General features: G+C 31.3%; 1 protein-coding gene across 1 annotated transcript; it reads right to left on the bottom strand.

Annotated features, from left to right (window-relative positions):
• Window positions 1-18,895: 18,895 nt before the first annotated feature.
• On the bottom strand, window positions 18,896-20,151 carry Smp_123030 (putative centaurin alpha; the record flags this gene model as incomplete). Its single annotated transcript, XM_018795968.1, has 2 exons — window positions 18,896-19,947; window positions 20,010-20,151. The coding sequence occupies 2 exons, from the start codon at window positions 20,149-20,151 to the stop codon at window positions 18,896-18,898; spliced, it is 1,194 nt and encodes a 397-aa protein (XP_018650227.1).

Below are 20,151 nucleotides of genomic sequence, written 5' to 3'. Positions count from 1 at the left end.
ACTGCTTAGGAGTCCCAAAATAGGACGAAACGGCCGTCCAGTGCTTCCAGGTTTTCCATGATGGTCTAGCTTCAATTGATTCATGATCTCAACTATCAAAATTATAAAAAAAGTTTATGAGTAAAACAAATTACATTTATTTGGTATTTATTTAGTCAGAACTATACAAAAGTTTAATAACTTAGTTATTGCTCTATTTTTGATTATTTAAATTCGGCTTGGGGTGTATGTTACTTACGTTTGTCGACATAAGTAGTATGTAACACCAATTAGCAGTGGAAACCATGGCAACAGAAGGCTGAGAAGATAGAGTTGAAGAAAACAGAAAGAGAAATAGAAAGTGATCGTAAATTGGAAGAATCATACGGAATATGGAGGACAACTAATGGAAGATTTTACCAAAATGTTCTGTAATTTTATATTGAACAATAAGTTGGTTGTCTCCCCCTGAGTCTTGTGCACAAGAGGTTTATGAATGCAGACGGTAATGAAATGTATTACGTTGAAATTATTTGTTTTCTTGAATATCAGGAATTTAAATAATAATACGAAAATTAATTGGTTCAAATAACTATTATTGTTAATAGTTTGTTGAATTGATTAATAATGGGTCAGAGTTTTTATTGAATATTACTCCTTATATACTACTACTACCAACAATGATAGTAACAATTAAGTTGGTTTTACCTGTCATCTTTACCACAAACAGAGACACTTCGAACAGTAGTTGATTTGATATTGATTACATGGTACAAATTATTGTAGAAAGTATTTTATTAAAACAATAATTAGATATATCTTCTGGTAGAAGGAGGAGTTAATACATTAAAATTCATGCAAGAAAGTAAATCTATAAAATTTCTGTAATACCCTACCTAACAAATACACTCTGTGACGAACAGGTTGTTAGAATCAACCTAGTCAATAACCTGTATTCTTAAGAATGTCTCAAATTTGATAATTTGTGCTGACTGAGATTTTCTTTCATTTCATTTTTTTGTTTTTTGGTAAAAAAAACATGTTGAAATACCTCGTACTGAGAATTCTATATTGTTCCAAAATATCATATTGAATAAAGCCATTAATAATAATAGATTCTTTTTACTACTTATTTAGACTGCATATGATATTGGAGAATCATGTGAAAGTTAAATACGTCATTCCAATTCTTTTTAATCACTTTGTACTTATTCATAAGAATGATACTGGATTCATATCTGTCCGTTTTATATATACATGTGACCATTTATCTGTCTATTCGACAATCTGATGATATTAATTCTATGATGTTGGTCTGAATACATTCGTAGTATTATTATATATAATTATTATCGAAGTTGAAGTGCAATAAGGAATTCGAACTCACTATTACAAACAGCATCTATAAATTTATTTATCCATTTTTTTCATTTTTGTACCAAGCATTTTTCCATTCATTTAATAGGTAAATGATCAATAAAAGGATGTAATTTTCACCAGAGATTTCAACTCGAGGCCTGGCACTTATTTCATTCATGTTTTTCATCCGCGATGTTAAGATGCACTATACTGGCCTATTCATAGCAGATAAACGATGATGGCTTCAGGTGTTTTGAATAAAATCTACAGTGATAACTACAGTCATTATCATCAGTCTTCCACTAAGTGAACAGAAGAATGCCCGAAAATCCCGTATACTTATTGAACATAGAAAAACAAGTGAATAAACCCACCCAAAAGCACAAGCTCCTATTGAAGTTTATAGTATAGCACTAACTGGTTGAAATTAGAAAAAGAAATCAGCATTCAAATCTAATCTGATAAATTAACGATCATCTGCTCAATTTAAGGACTTGTACAAGATTAGGAGTACAGTGTGTCTATCTAATCCCAAAATTAAAATGAGATAACAAGCTGTTCCAATTTACTCCGCAAAATGTTTTGTTCTTGTAAACTGCTGTGTTATTTAGAACATTTTAATATGGTAACATAACTGAAATCAAATTTTATGAGTGAAATCATTCAATAAATCAGTCATCATTAAAGTACTTTATAGTTGTATCGTCAGGTCTTTAAGAAATTCCATAAGGTACCAATAAACGAATATTTGCGTTTTACGTTTAATATTTTCCTTCTAAATGAATCTTCCTCAAATAGCAGTAGTGCTGGAGACGAAAAAATGTTTAGGCGAAAAATACGAACACTAGCCAAGTGTTTTATGGACTTACTTACTTACTTACTTACTTACTTACTTACTCCTGTTACTCCCAATGGAGCATAGGCCGCCGACCATCACTGATTAAATTACCATTGATATTGAATGTGATATATATTATCATCCTACTTTTACAAATATCAGTAGACTAAATTTTGCTACAAATATTTTTGCATTCTGTTTAAAATATATCTGTTGCCAGTTTATAAGTTCACAAAATATTCAACTTTTCATATACTTTCTTCTTTAAAATACCATTTTAAATTCAATCCGTAACATTTAGAAAAGTATGGAGATTAAACATTTATTGATGGCTACCTAAAGTTGAATGTCAACATAGATATTTAAGAAGATGTTTTAAAACAAGGTGAACACATTTTATTGATTAGAAAAAGTTATTTATTGAAAGGTCATTATTCCAAATATCACTTAAAGTTCATTGTGTCAATACATTTTCACCAAATTATAAAATTACCAGATAATCTTAAATCTATAATGGAAAAAGATATGCACATGGAAATATGTTTCCCATAATTTTATTGATATTTTTACTATTATTAACATCATAAAGTCGAAAATTCAGTGAACTCGTTTCTTTTCAATAAATTTACCTTCATAGTTTCATTGGTGAGGTTTTATCTAGAAATGAACGCCTAACCATTACTTCATTGGTTCAGCACTCTGCAGTACTTGTTCTACACTTGAAACAGTTTGCGATATAGCTTGATTATCATCCTTAATCTTAATGATAACAAATGTTTTACTCCCAACATTTCTTTACTTTATCGGCAAGATTGTAATTTCAAACGACCAACAATTTAAGTAGAGAGTGTGGGGCATAAATTGACTTATACGCAAAGGTATTAATTATCAACTTAATCAATTAGGACATTTAGTCACCGAACTGATAGATGACAATAGTTCAATAGGAAGTCGAATACTAAACACAATTAAATTGATGTTGGAATTATGTTACACTTAGACCACAACAAATGGAGAACAGAAATTCTGGAAAAATACTTTAAAAAAGAGAGTGTTATCAGTCACTTGTAACCCTTTCTAGAGCTGGTTGTTTTGATGATCAGGACAAGCAAAGTTGAAGTATGAATTTTTTACGAACACAGAGAACATGCTTGTTTATATGGATACTAATAACTTCAGCTGTATGTAAAAATAGTAAACATAAACCAAGAGACAAATTTTGTGGAATCCGATGGGTGATTTGGAAGTCTTTAGTTTCGTCCACTTGATGGTAAAGTGGGCAAGTATATGGCTTTTAATTATTCAAAAATCTCCCTTATTTAACCAGATAGGGTGGTGCTCACATCTTTGAATTTGTAATATTACTATCTAACACATGATCACCTGATTGATATCAAGTTTATGGTTATTCTCACACATTAGTTTAGAGTCATGTTGCAAAGCTAACTGAAAATAAATAGTTCTTCACTCTTTTCATCTTTCCTGAATGTCTGATGGTAATTTCTGCTCCATTGAGAATTATAATATTAAAATCAATAGTGAATTGCTTGAAAATGAGTTCCAGGAGAGCTAATGGGAGTCCTGACCTTTACGCTCTGCTGAGATGCCGCATGTCAAGATGAACATAGCTGCCCAATGTTTTCTGACTAACAAACGTTATGCAACTCAAATCACTCGGTAACGAACAACATATACAAATTTACTGTTAGGTTGCACAAACGTATATTTAAAAGGAAGACTTTATTCAATTAGGAAATGTGAAAAAACGTGATGGGGATACGAAAAGACTGCAATGTTAGATTACATGGTGTAAATACCAAGTCAAGGCTGCTTAATTTCCACATCATATGTCTAAACAAAGAACGGTTATAAAACAAATAATTCAATATTGGATTGTAACAAGAAAGTGGTAAGAAAAAACTAAAACTCTTTAGTCTCTATAAGTAAAATTAATAGAAAAGTTAAATGGGGTGGTGAGAAACTCGTTTTATAGTAAAGAAAAACCAAGGAGATTCAAATATTGGTTAAGCAAAGGGAGATATTCCTAAATACAATAAATATGAAATGAAAATAATGAATTAATATTAATACTTTAAGGCCAAGGTAGAAACAAAGATAAAACACGTTTCTTTTCTACATAAATCTCGGACTTTACCTTTCATTGATAACTGGACCTTATGATGCCTTCAAAATTTAGAGTCAAAGGAATTTTATTAGATTTGAACAGATTATCTAAGTAATCTTAAAAAAAGTCAGCTAAGAGATCTCAGTCAATTAGCTGTTCCATTCTTGATGAACTAAGCTGAATGATTTTCTTGTAAGCGTGTTGAACGTGAAGACTACTACTACCTAATTAACTAATTCATACTGCCTACCTACTTACAACGTACTTTCATTTAATTTGAATCGTTTTTGTCAATACATATATGACTCACACCAAATGATTTTCTAATTGTTATCTCGACATATTTTTCCTTCCTGGTCACAAGGTTGATACAATCGTCTGCAGACCGTCCGTTGGATACTTGTTGTCTAATTCAACAAAAATCAAGTAGTACAGGGTTCCAAACTGTTACTTTATGATTGAAAGTAAAGTGCTTCAACTTCATCTTCACTCGTTAATCATTAATTATACACTCGTCATACTCACTTTTGTATGTGTAGTATGTTTTAGAACCATTCAAAATATTGATTAGTTTATTAAATGTTTTTCATGTAAATACAATTAACAAAGACCAGCAAAGATTACTGATGACTAAGATTATTGACAACTCTCATGAATTATTGATTTTTCAAAAAAATTTCTAATTGGTTAAGTAAATGCTAAGTTGTATCAAAGTGACAAATTAGTAAATAACGAATAGAGTAGTATGTTGAACTTTTCACCTTTTTTTACAAGATGTGCGTTTTTTTTCTAAATTTTAAACCAGCAACGTCTGAACTTGATAAAATCAGTTATTCTACGTTCTAAAATGCTTGAATCTTTTGAAATGCAAATGTAGATGGAAAAAAAGATTGAATAATAGAGTTGTATTCCGTCAATAATTAAAATCTCATCTTAGTTACTCATTTCCCCTGAATGTAAATCATTTATATATTTTGTTCTACTTGAATGCAGTGCAGTGTGTTATAGATTCTGTTCGTTTTCAATAGTAACAAAGGTATAACTAAATATATGGACATCCATATTACATTTATTATTATTATTATTGCAGATTATGTTCTTAAGCTAGACAAATGAAGCGCTATTAGTGGTTGAAAATTCCCGTTAAAATTCAGGCCTATGATAGGAAATATAAATTAGCTTACAGACTGATAGAGTTAATTGATATTGATTGCCTATACAAACAGTCATTAATCTTGTATTTATGGCTTGAATATTAATTACCATAAAGATACTAATCACCATAAGACTCGAAATAACATTTTAAGCTAGTAATTATGTATATATCCAACGTATACCTCAATCATATGTTTTACTTCTGGTTTTCTAGAATAATCTTCTCTTCTGTCCTTTATTCATTCTCTTTAATTTACTAGAAAATTACTTACTTACGCCTGTTACTCTCAATGGAGCATAGGCCACCGATCGGCATTCTCCAACACACTCTGTTCTAGGCCTTCCTTTCTAGTTCTATCCAATTTTCGCTCATTCTTCTCATGTCTATCTCCGTTTCTCGGCGTAATGTGTTCTTTGGTCTTCCTCTTTTGCTAGAAAATAGAGATTATTAGTTTTAAACATTATTATATATGATCCATTTAAGTTTTTATTTGATCAACTATTTGAATTCATAATCATACAATAAGGGTTAATTGTCTATGTTGGATCATTATTTGTCATTCTGTCAATCAATGCATTAAGATGCTTACTATCTATTTTCAAAATATGGCAACAATCGTGTTTGATAGTATCCGCTACGTTAAAATCATAAAATCATCATCATGCAGGAATTTTCTTACAAACTAAGATACTATTGGAACATGTTCTGTAGATGCATTTTTTTAAGAAGTAACACGAAAATTAATTCATAGCTTAAAATAAGTTAAAATCATTTAGCTTAATGTTAAATAATAACTTGAAGGATAGAGAAAACTTAAAAGGTATGCTCATTATTTCCCAATTTTAATACGTGATGGTTCAAATTTCAATGAACCAAAACAAACATTTCGCCAACAATTCTCTCACTGATTTCATCAATTTTCAAACTAGCCTGGCTTTCAAAGATTAAAACACATGGAGCTTATTAAGTTTGCCTGAACATGAATGTCTTGTACAAATTTTTTAAATAAAATCTTAACTCTAATGAGTCTTTTTTATTTGCAAACCCAATACAGTTATTAGATTTTTGATGAATTTGTGATTGAAAATTAATCACCTTGACACTTGATCGCAACAATTCATATGATTCCATACACATATACTTGTTCAAAGTTGTATCATGTACCTTATGAATTTGAATAGAAAGATAAAGTTCAAATGTATTATCATAATATTGACAATGAATTATTCACATATTAGATAATTCTTGTTGCTGGTCGAAACTATAGAGAAAAATGAAGTGAGGAATGGAGGATGGAACCCTATTCATGAATCGATTTTACTAAAACTTCAAACCTCGTCAATATATTTGTTCGTTTGTTTTTCTTTTTGGTCGAGATGTTGTAAGTCACCTCTTTAAACGTTAAGTTACTGACTTATATTTAAGTAAAATATAAAACTTTAGTTTTATTGGCTTAGTAAAGATCCGTTAAATGTTACTAGCATTTTAAAAGTCTACCTTAATTTTACAAATCGTTGCTAAGTATTTTCATAATAGCTTTTCAGTTAAATGAGGTAAGAGATAGTACAATTTCCCACATTTTACAGAAAAAAATTTTCTTATAGATATAGCGGGTATCATCAAAGTGAACTTTAATCGTCATTTTGAAATAGTTACGACAATGATCCGAAATAATCGAAGAGGACTGTTAACTGAAACTATATGATAATGATATAACTAATTGATAACTTAGCTCGTTTAACATTACTATCAGACACACTACTTTTTGTGAGTGATTTATATAACTTGATAGTTCATAGTTTGTACTGAAGACCTACAGATTGAAAACAAAGAACTCTAGCTATTGTTAAGTTATTTCTTATCTAGTATTATCCAGATACAGTACTTCACTTAATTCGCCTCAAATTAGAACACCAGTTGAGCAGGAATGATGTTTATTTCAATAAACCCAAACAACGATAGAACAGCTACGAAAACACCAAAGTTTTTGTTGGCTTTTTAAAAGAATCTTCGATGAGACTATAATTTATGGACGACCTTTGAGCAACGCTAAAACGACCTTGGGATATCCACCTACTTATTAGGGTTAAATGAGGGTTATACATTAGTGTGAGGAACTAGGATTACGATTTACAGTTGAACGTTAGGGTTAGGATTTAGATTTTATACTTTCATCATGAGCTAACGCCAGCTATGATGCCAGAATGATATTTAACCAAGTAACTGAGTGAACTTTGCGCGAAAATTCAAGACCTGCTATCCTAAATATGATTGGTTCGTCCATAAATTATAGTTTTGTCGAATCTTCTAGTATCTATCCTCTTGATTATCTTGATATCACTAATTAGTTGAAAATTGAACCAATCTGTATGTTCATATTTGAGCATCCAATAGTCAGAGTTCTATCCTACTAATACCTTTTAAGCTAATACTCTATACAACAATCAAAGCAACTCTGAATTACAAGTGGCTGTTCTTGTTATTATTACTTTATAACTAAAACAATCTAAAAATATATGTGGATATGTTTTGAATTTTATTTAATGATTCGTTAAAATGTTCAGCACCGTCTTAATGATTGATTAAATATTTTCACAATATAAAACGCAATAGAAATTGTTAAATCATGTGACCTGTGTGCCCTGTTAATATATGACGTGATAAGACCACCAATTAGAGAGCAGCAATTCATCAATCGGACTTGTGACACACGAGACCTGTACGAGCAGTATAGAGCATTTGTCGGTCCTGCTTCTGCCTAGCCCTGTCAGTTAAGTCTAGAACACCAATAACAGCCTCTACAATATGAATCATTATTCTCAAACATACTGGGTTTATATACCAACCAGACAGACTACATCGTACCATAAAATAGAAAATAACATTTGTACAAGATTCAAACAAATGTGGCTGTGAATAGGGGGAACAGTAATTAATAGACTGGGGATAACTCAAGAATGGCAAATCGTATAATAATAGTCTATGGTTCAAAACAAAGTTTATAATAAGAGGGATATGGATATGAATAGTTTAGTTAATTAATAATTATACAATGAAAATATACACATAGTATTGGTCTATAAATAGTCCTCAAAAGTTATCATTCATAATTCTCTTCGGAATATAACAGAAATGTCTAACTTTAGAAAACCTTTCTATACCCATCGTGAACTTCACTGGTGACTTTTAAGGTTTTAACAGCATGCCTAAACAACGAAAATCAACTTAACGTAGTATCACAAACAACAAGGATTTGATTATTGTATGAAATTATGCAAGAAATGAAATGATAATCAGTTTTATTTTTGCAAAAAATTCAATAACACCATCCATGTACTTTTTCCTTCTTCTTTTCACATAATTTTTATCTAGCTACTTTTTAGACTTCTTTATATTACATCTAAACAATTCTTCAGTACTGTTGTTAAATAATCAATAGAATGAAAGAATACATACATTTGTTTAAGGATTGGAAGATCTACGTCAGAAACCAATAATTTTGATTGTTCATGCTGTTTAGTTGGAAAAAAAACAATGTTGACAAGGAATATTCTAAATCGTTAATCAGAAATAGGATTCATTTTACTGAACAGATCTTTTAAGTTTTTGTAATGGTTTGAAGTATTTGAATTATGGTACAAACTCGGAATCTCAGAAATAGCCCAATTAAACCAAGAATTACTAGATGAGCACAAACAAACGTATTGTACTTGGAATTTGAAATCAGACAGTCATCAAGTATTAAGGAATCATTAATTCATACAAACATCATAGTTTTATTCGGTTTTGTAGTTTACTTTTGGAAGTTTTTAATTTTTTCATGGTGATCAGCGATCAACAAGAATCTTTATCCTATTCTAGGTGGCGTCTTTTCTCAACAGAATCAATATATCAGCATAGGTTGTGGAGCTTGTTGAGTTGCACCAATATCACGAACCGATCTAAATTAGGCCATCACTGGAAACCTGGATGCACTGGAAGGTCGCTTCGTCCTATCATGAGACTCTTCAGCAGAATACATTCAACAACACGCATGCGAAGATCAAACCTAGGACCTCTGGCCTCACCAGTGAACGCTTGAACTTTAGACCACTGTGGAGGTATCAAGTGGCGTACAAGTTTAAATTAAATCAGTCTACGATATCGTGTTGTTTTCTGCATCTTGACATTATATGGATTAGTATGGTCGGCATTATACGTATGTAATTAGTAGCAATTAGTTAATATATGCAGACACAATAGAAAATGATATCGAAATGAAAGCGTGTGCGGTATGATAACATAAAAACGACCTCGACTACGTGAGTGAGTGTAATAACAGGCCAAAAGTAAGATGGAAGAAATGGGACAAACTCACTTAAAGGTAGGGAAATTTTATGTTATTGAATAATAAAAATAGATCAGTGAGATTTCAATGTCATGACGTGAATGGAATTTTCATAAAATTCCAATTTGTTCGGTGTGATGTGATTGCGAAAATGTCATAATTTAATGTCAGCACGGACAGCAATAATTATTCCACATTCGTTTATTATATGTAAATAGTGTAATAATGAGAATATGGTTTTTATAATTGTAATCGAACAATCCGCCAAATAGATCAATGAGCAGAGTTGACACGAGGACAAATTGCCCATAAGATAATACGATTTGAACATGTCCATGTTGCTTCTGTACCGGCTTCTATGTATGCGTCGGATCAGAGATTGAGTCATTTGCGTTGTTCGTCGATTAAGTCAGCCACTAAGTTCGTTTATCGGATGCGTAGAGTTCGAGTTGTTCCCTATCTGAGCATTTTTATAGGGCGCGTTTAGTTCGAGATCGTGCTTATCACTTTAGTTGTTGTATGACGATATTATCGATGGGGTGGTCAACGTAGTTCCACCTACTATAAGTGTAAATACAATAGAGTGATCCCTGTAACTCTTTTTCTTTATAGCTTTCAGCAGTAACCCAACAACTAGTCGTATGGCTAGATATATAAATATTCCGTTAGCTACAAAATTGGTAAAAAGAGAATTACCCTTAAACTATCCAAAAATCGAGATAATATTTGTTGCTCAATAATTTTACAATATTTTTTTTCTTGATTATTTTGGTGCTGTTAAATAATAAAGTCGAATGTGACTCTATTGAATTATGTACTAAATGAGTCTATGGCAAAACTGTGTGCAGTAATAAGACCGTTTAAATGAAATGTTGCTTACAGGATAATACTTGTATACATGAAAAATAACTGAAACTGAAAGGACCTTTCAATTACAGTAATATTTAGACACGTAATTCAAGAGACAGTCTTCAAGTAATATATTGATTAGGTGAACCATGTTTCAGATTTCTTTAGCCACTTGATACTTTGATCAGTTGTCATTTAGGATATACCACCGACAGAACTTAATAGTATATTTTACTTCCTAGATTTCCCCAATAGTCTAGGATAAAATAAATTGTCTATTTCCAGTTTACACATTATGAATGATGTCAGAAGTAAATCATGTTTACTGACAAAAATAAACATTTTTTATTTTGCTTGTTTTTTTTTATTTTAAAATTATTTTTTACCATGATTTCTGTTAAATAAACCAATTTCATTGTATAAAACAATATCTACTATATACTCGTTAAATTATCGATCAACATCAGCTGTTTATACTAATTAATGTTTTTATACAAAGAATAACCACGTGCTTTTACTTCAGTATTATGAAACATTTTTCTTCAATTAAAACGATTAATTTTATTTAATAAACAAATTGAAATTCAGTTAGTAACTAAGCTGAAGGGAAACAAAATTTATGTTCAATGTATTGAATAGGTAAGATGTAGTTAAATCTACACCTGTTAAATTTATGATTATCTACATTCATTTATCAGCAAGTGAATTTTGTTTAATATCTAAACCCTAATTACAGTTACGAAATCAGATTAAGGTCACTTTTAATTAAAGAAAAGAAGTTATCTGCTTATTGATTTACATTTTGTTTAAAAATATTAGTCTAGATAGAAAATTGTTATCAAAAGTATTGTTTTAAATGAAGAGACCTAATTAAATAAACATAGTGTAAAGTATTTGAAAATGAATTCATTATTATAAAATTAAGTTTTGATTTATGCAAAATATCTGTTCATTATCATTGTGTTATTTTATGCGAAAACGTTTAGGATTAAAATCATGGATGCATACTGCTGAGGAGTCCCATAATAGGACGAAACGGCCGCTTTCATTGAAATTTTTGTAACGCAATGTTTCAAAACAGATATCTGAATATATTTTATATTGAAATTTAAAGTTACTTAGAAACCACATGAGGTTCCAGTTTCATTGCCCACCCCCAACCAGCCACTATAAAAATCAATAAAGCAAAAGCTAAATGAATATGGATGAATTTATACCACTAGAAGCATGTAGTATCTGAACTCTGATATTGACCTTATTCTTTCATGTGGTTAATAAATGGATATTTATCTTTATTAAGTTAAAAAAAGTAAATTAGAATTGGTTTTATTCCAGAGATGTCATTTTAAATGCTTATCCCTAATCTTCACTAAACTAAATCCAGGTGATCATATGATTAACGGGGATGATAGTTTTTAACCAAAGAAACACCTTTAAATGAATAATCATATAAACAAATTATAATTCAATAATACGTGAAGTATGAATTATCTTTCAAATGTTAATTACTTATGATTTAACCAGAAACTTTCTACTGTAACTTCGTTGAATTTGATTGGTTTACAACGGTACATGTATAATAGTGTGTGCTAGATAACTTACAACCAACAGGAAGTAAGAATAATGTAATATTCATCAGATTATTGATCGATACACAAAAACATTCAGCACACATATATGTTCTTTAATTAGAAGTGAAATTCATTCTTTTATTACATATTATCATAATCAATTGAAAAGAATAAAAAAAAACAGATTAAGTTAACTAAAAGAAATGTTAGATATTTGTAGAATAGATAATTGATAAAATGATTTTCTCTCTCTGTCTATCTATTTACATACATACATAATCCATGTATATGTACTTCATAATTCCCTTTCATTTTAAACAGTAGACATTAGTAAAACAATTGTGATAGGTATGATAGAAATATCTCCGCTTAACCTTTACTTCCAAATATAGAAAATATAATACTGGATTAAGATTATTTGTACAGAATTTACGTGTACAAATAAAATATAGTATAAATAGATGGGTTCATTCAAAAATAATAATCTACCACACTAGACTTATACATCAGACATTATTAAAATAAAATTAATATATATAAATATGAAGCATATATTTGATTGAATTGTTCAATTGATTAGTTTTCCTATCTATAAAAAATGTTATGGTTTATCGAGAAGTGAACAACTAAAAATCAAAGTTTATATGTACACTAGTGATCACCAATATAATATTCAAGAGTTTGACTTATTTGTTTTATAAAAATCATGATCCATTAACAATTATTTAACCGTAGTAACTAAATAATTTGTGTGGTTCGAATATAAAGTATTAAAAAATTTTATGTAGTTGAGATCATGATTTAATTGAAGCTAAACCACCATAGAAAGCCTGGAAGCACTGGACAGCCGTTTCGTCCTATTGTGGGACTCATCAACAGTGCACATCCACGATCCCGCCTCGCTAGATCCGAACCCACGACCTACCAGTCTTGCACAAGAGCACTTAACTGATAGACCACTGAGCCGGCATCCAACAGTGTTAATGTCTAACTTCAACCAATCCACGAAAATGAGCAACCATTCATCAATGTCTTCAGTGAGTTGATATCTCCCAACAGACGTGGTTGAACTCCACTGGTTACTACTTGTTTAGAATCTAATGCACAGAATCTCTTAACGGCTGAAATAATACATTACTTTAATTAAGAATAAACAATATCAGTATTACAAAGATAAACATTTTAATATTTCTTCTTTTTAATATCATTATTTATCAGGAATCAAATTATATTGTACAGTCCAAAAATAATGGATAATGTCCTTGTTTGATTCATAAAATCTAACATCTGATAATGGTCATTCATAATAATATCTTTAGATCACAGATGAATAAGTGACGTTTTAAAAATTATTTAATCTATCTATCATTGGTACAACCCAAGAAGATTAAAACTATCGTAATAAAAGATAGATGTTTTATTTGTTTGTAAATAAATTTACCAGCTCTGTGGGGAAAATAATTATACTTGGGAAGTTGGTTTGTTCAAAGTAATTCAGTTTCGATCCCCTGTTTCACCTGTTATGCTGATATGAAACTACTTCAGTTATAACCTCATTATGAATAGTGTTATAGATGAGTATTAACAAAACACTCATCTGTTATCTCATTCAATAAATATATACAACTTTTTCAAATGAAAAATTTCATAAATTTACAGGATAGCAAAGTCCACTCATCGATTTCATTATGCTATCACTGGTGTACACATACATTTCACATTTATATAATAGTAATGAATTCAGATAAAAATAAATTGTCTAGCACATTTCTATGATCAGTGCTTTCAAATCTATAAGTGACTGATAATAAAAATAGCATACAACCATGAAACTATAAAGAGTATTCTTGAAGATTTAATCAGAAATGTCTGGTTGAAATAATCTTATTGAATAACATATTACTCTTCGTAACACACAGCAATCAACACTTAAAGTATGTAGCTTCTATGTGCAAATTTCTTACACCTTTCATTTATTTTACAACAGGATCACCTAATTGATTCTTATTATACAAAATAATCTGTTGTGATTGAACTTGTTTTTTTTCAAATAATCATATACATAAACAGTATGGGGTCTTAACGTTTGCAGTTTCTTATATCCTGCATGTTGACAGAGGTTGAGGATTATAAATCCAGAACTCTAGGTTTGTGACCAGATGGCTAGAAAGCTTCTCTAAAGAGTAAAGCTTAATTTATTTTTTCTTCATAGTTATAATAAATGCGTGACTGTCAATAAGTCAAGAAGCGTAAAACATTCTACCATACAACTTGATTTCTGTTATTCTCTCAGCTTATATTATCTTATGGAGACAAAAACTTCTGAAATGTAATAGAAGTTGGTCCTTAGAATAAAATTAAAATATTAGATGGATAGGAGTAATGAGGGAGTAAAACTTGAACTTGAGTATCATACATGGTAACACTTGTTAAAAAAGAGTTCATACAGTCTTGAGGGAACTTTGCTCACTGTATTAATCGTACTCAATTCGTCCACCTCCACAGTTATGGAACTTGTTGTGAACTATTAGCGGTGAGAATGACTTCCATCATGACTGAGATATTTACACTGACTGATAATTGAGCAATGGCCAATGTCATGTTTATCGAGTCAGTAGTGTCGAGTGAACTCCACTGATTAATTCGTAATTTGGCGACTAGTCTAAGTGACTTTATATCTTGTGCACTGTGTTTTAATGCTGGATTGATGGAGGTATTTTGAGATGGTAGTTCAAGATTATCCGTTGAATTCTGTAACGTACTGGGTAGTCTCAAGGATCTGCAAATTGTTCATTCTAAATGATTTTGGTTATTGATCGTATCAGTTTGTACATTATAGCTGAACATATCCGAAACTAGGGAAATTAAGCACACAAATTTGGAACGATAAAACAGAACACTGGTGTCAACATTTCAGCAGAAATCACAAAAATAATCAAACATATGGTAACACTCTAAGGTATAAAAATTAACTAAATTGGTTACCACTTATAGAAAATTTAATTACCTTATAAAAATTAGCACTGAAGTTGAAAAGATTAGGACTTTAAAAACCAGAAAAGTTATATATGTGTTATTTCAGGGACATGAAAACCATCAAAATTACTCAAATATCAGGATATTGAATACTTAGTTCGCCCATACTAGCACGGCACAGATACATAAATTTCAAGGGGCTTTTGGTAACTTATAACACATATGACAAGGGTGCGATATCCATCTCTCTATCTAATTCAGAGTGCATTGCACTTTATTCTATCTTATAGTATTTTGTGTTAGTGAAGCATGAAATCCGAAAATAAATAACATGAGTTCATTGCTCATATTTGTCATAGATGTCATTGTTCATGAAAAGTGAAACCACTAGGTGTTTAATACTGACGATAGGAGTTGGTAAATCGGTTATTTATTTGGTAGATACCAGTTCGCACACACTCAGCTACCACCTACTTTGACGGACTTCATCAAACATTCGTTATCGACTACCTAATGTTCAACTTGAAACTAATAAACAGGGATATTATTATACTCTTTATTGATTAGGACTCTCTTCTTTTACACCTCTCATTCTAAATCTGAACTTTTAGCATAGCTAACTATTCGAATTGGTATTTTAAGTGTAAATTTGAGTTTCATTTTGCCAATACCGGAATTATTAACATTGTTTTGGTTTTCTAACTTTTATCTCTACTCCCAAACTTGAATAAAGATTTCTTCTTATTAAATGTTTATCATTATTTCTATACTAGCTACTTACCCAGTAATTGGTAAACATTAAAATTGTTGATATTGATTTCCTTACTCAGTGGTAAGTTAACTTAACTGGAAATATAACAATCAAATAAAGAGTGTATATTTCAAACTGGAAGCATCGTTTTACGACTACGTATTTATTCCTAATAAGATAGAAATCATCCTTCAACTTTTTCGGACATTTGTTCACTTAAGGTTTCCCAAGGTGACCATTTCGGAGATACGTATATTATTTTGCCTTATTAGCTGCAAAATCTGAGTAATAACCTTCTAGTGAAGGTGAGCGGAACTTGATAAGAAAAACTACAAAATTTTTCTCATGGATAAAGTTTTTGCCGTTAAAAACAAAGAACTTATGAGGACATTCCCAAAGAGTTCACGAGCCCAGAAACAAATACATTTCTGCTGACTATCAACTTTTTTATCCGATAACTGACCGGTGGAACACCCTGCCTTAATACATCGTTGAAGGGCCATCAATCGACGCGTTCAAATGAACGTTGGGTAAAGTGAGGGACCCTCATTGCTAGAACACAGACCAGCCAGCCTCCTACCCTTCTCAAACTAAGAACGATATTTCACTCTAAAAAAGATTCATTTACCGCTGGTATCAAATAAACCACCTATGTTTGTGAGGTATTCGTTACTTAATGACTTAAAGATTTATAATATTCATTCATGGTGTAGTGTGGTCCACCGTATTACTTTATCTAGCCTATTAGTTTGACGCTAAATATTTGCTGACTAAGCTAGAAATCCGCTTGAAAGCTTGTTTCTAATTTGTCATCAGTTAAGTTTTGATCATTTTTATAGTTTTTGGGAGAGTTGAGAGGCTGAACATGGCTCATTGAGAAAAGCTCTGTGTTGTTGTTATCGTTTACCATGTCATTATCTGGAATACCACCATAGTTACATATCTATCGCTAATTATGCTGATTTATACAAATCTTAGAGTTTTACAATAGCTTACTTTTTCCGTCTGATTCGCTTTGTAGATCAAAAGGTTCTCTAAGTATCTTTTGGGAGGGAAATATGATCAGAAGTTTTGTCTTTTTCTTCTAGATAATGGGACAAGTTTTGACTTTTTGGGTAATGCTATTCACTTAGCAACGAAGTACATATTTTGAAGTGATTCTTTCTTAGTTGAAGGTTTTACAATTTTTAGCCTTATTTGTTTGTCAGTGATGTAAGAAAGCAATACCTGTATAATTAAAAGGAGCAATCTCGAAAAATTTTCCATATGCTTCATCATTCTATCTTGCAATTCTTCTTTATACAATAATATTATTGAGTAGAACATCATAAACCCAGGCAGAATTTTCTAAATTCAAAGTGTGGAAAAATTTTGAGCCTTCATACGTTGATACAGAAATACAAGGCTTTTGCACCGAGTGACAGAGTGAGTTTGTTTAAGCAAGGAACACTTGTTCAGGGGTGTTTTGTAGTCTCTTCCTAAATGGTCTACAAATATATGGGTGTAATTAAAACACGTAACATATAATTTGTAAGAAGTAAAAACGTAGCATCATCACTCTTGGCAAAAACGATAAAATTCAAAGAACAGATTAGAAAAACGATGCATATGCATATATATATATATATATATATATATATATATATGAACATTCTCTTAATGGCCCACATACTGTTGTTCTGTTAAAAACAGAGTGGTGGAGACGGGAGGTGAGGGTCAAAGAAAAAAGTTACTGGTTTAAAGCTTTAAAACAATGTATCAATAAATATAAACCCATCGGTTTGTAGTATAACTTGGAAGAAACACAATATAGCAGTCATCGACAGATAAAATCTGCGGTCCGATAGGTGTTTGCTCCTAAGTTCTGCTTCTATATCTTATACCTTTTTGCAAAGTTTTTTTTATCACAAGATGTTTAGGGAAACCAATTCGCTTGGCTTTAAATTAAAAACTCATAGTATACTATAGCTTTAGTCATTAGTTTTGCTTTGGACTAGTTTTAGTCGGACATAATGTTGTTGTCAGATTAATATAATTGCGTTATATCTCGATAATTGCCGGTTATTTTCTGCAATAATTGTGAATAAATTGAGCATCGGGTAGATTGTTATAAATAAATAATAAATTTGTAACATATTTATTTCTGCAATAATATTTACAACAAACCTTTTAATTGTCGTTTATTCCTTATCATTAAAATTTGTAAGCTTACAGATACAAACACTCCTCGCAGTGATATGTTCTGTTTTGATAATAAAAGCTTAAACATCGGAGACAACCCATTTCCAGTTCTCATGAACACTTAACTAGATGGTCTGGTCTCCCATTCCTCACCCATAAGATTTTTTTAAATCTTCCAAAAGTCAACCAAATAATAGGTTATGCGAGTCCCTGAAACGTCGCATTTTATCGCAGATTCTAAGTTTTACATTGATAAGATGGGTTTTATGTGTCTATGGGTTGGAAACCCCTCGTTTGCAGCAATAAGCCAAAAATAACTGTTTTAGTTTTTAATGAAAGAAATTTATTTACCAGTAGTGTCACGTAAAATAAATTTGAAAACAGAATTAAGATCACACAAAATGCAAATAGAGAATTTAAAAAACAATTAGGAAATCCATCCGATGGGCTATTTTACAAGTGCGAAAGTGAAGAACAACTGTTCTTGAAATTTAATAAACAACTGAGACATTTAAATCCTACGTTACCTAATGTTACACACGTTTGAGATGATATGCATATATAACTTTGTAACAGAATAGATCATCTGTGAAGAAACTAAATGTTTTTGAATGAGGCCATCATAGTACATAAACAAAATGGATTTGGAACATTTGTAGGATGCATGCGTTTATTTACAAAGGCTAATAAAATATATTTGGGATATTGTCTTTGACTTCAGGAATTTCCGGTGACGGTAGCTGATTAATTAATATGCTAATGGACAAGGAACAACCGGGAAATTTAAGAAGTTTTAAGGAAGTCTAATGCATTAGTACGCTTTTTAGTCACCATAGCTGCCTGTTTATGTTCTGCAAGTGTTAGTGGTATATTTATAATCTTTTGAATAATTTCTAACCATTTTTCCTGTTCTTCCTTTTTGTCAGCAACAAATACAAAAGGACGTGCTGACGTGTGAATAGTTAACGGGTACCCATTATGACGATTCCAACCATCGGGAGTGCTATTTGTTACAGAGTAGCCTTCTTTGTTAGAACCAATAAACAACTCTCCTTTGGCAAATGGGCTTAGTGGGTTATCGGTATATAAAAAATGACGATTTAAAATCATGCACCACCGGCGACGCCAGGCATCGTTCTTGCGTGGTCCCGTTTTAGAGAGCCAACCAGCCATATCTACGTCCCTAGTTAGCCTTTTACTCAGTTCAGCTGGTGATAGTGTGACACCCATACCACTGAGACCAAGGCATAAACGGTGATACTTGCCTAAACGTATTGCATTGTACCAATTGATTATGGTTCTACTATCTTCGGATCGTATAAACATGTGTCTTGTTGAGCAGTCTTGAACGAACTGAATAAGTGCAGTATGTGGTGGGAGACCATAATCCTTGGATGAAATGAATGTAAAATTAAGTCTTTCTAAATCCAGTGATTGTTTAGGTTGTGAGTCGGACGGTTTAACGTAGTAACGAAGATAATTGCCTTCAACGGATAGTTCAAAAAAGCGTTCATAAAATGTAGTGGAGTCACGCAACTTTTTCAATAGTACACCTGACTTAAAAGAACACGCGAATTGACTTTGAGCTCCTCTTGCTATAGCATCTCTGGTAAACTCTTCATGAATATATTTTGATTTTATGAACGCCTCTCTTAAGAAAACAGGACATTCAACACCGGGCCATGGACGTCTGAAATACACTGGTAGTGATGCTTCTAGATTTTGGTTAATAACCTTGTTCCCTCCCAACTTCTTTAAACGTGACACACTATCATCTGACCAAATGAGGCTGTTTTCTTCATCTGTAGAAATCCTTTTTATATTTCCATTCAGTACTTGATGCGAAACTAGACAGAAAAAAGATAAATTACCACCAATTAGATTCAACTAGACTCACCACCACATAGTTCACAAAGAAAAACTCCATAAGATAAAGAGGCGTATTTGGTTACAGTATGATGGCAGTCGGCACAGATTTTGTTGCATGGAGAATCTATTTGTTCACGCAGGTTTTTAATGTATTCATCACAGTTACTCAT

Source organism: Schistosoma mansoni, chromosome 2 (genome assembly GCF_000237925.1).
Source record: "Schistosoma mansoni strain Puerto Rico chromosome 2, complete genome".
NCBI classification, from domain to species: domain Eukaryota; kingdom Metazoa; phylum Platyhelminthes; class Trematoda; order Strigeidida; family Schistosomatidae; genus Schistosoma; species Schistosoma mansoni.
The sequence above is the reverse complement of the archived record's forward strand: the minus strand, read 5'-3'. Positions and strand labels throughout refer to the sequence as shown.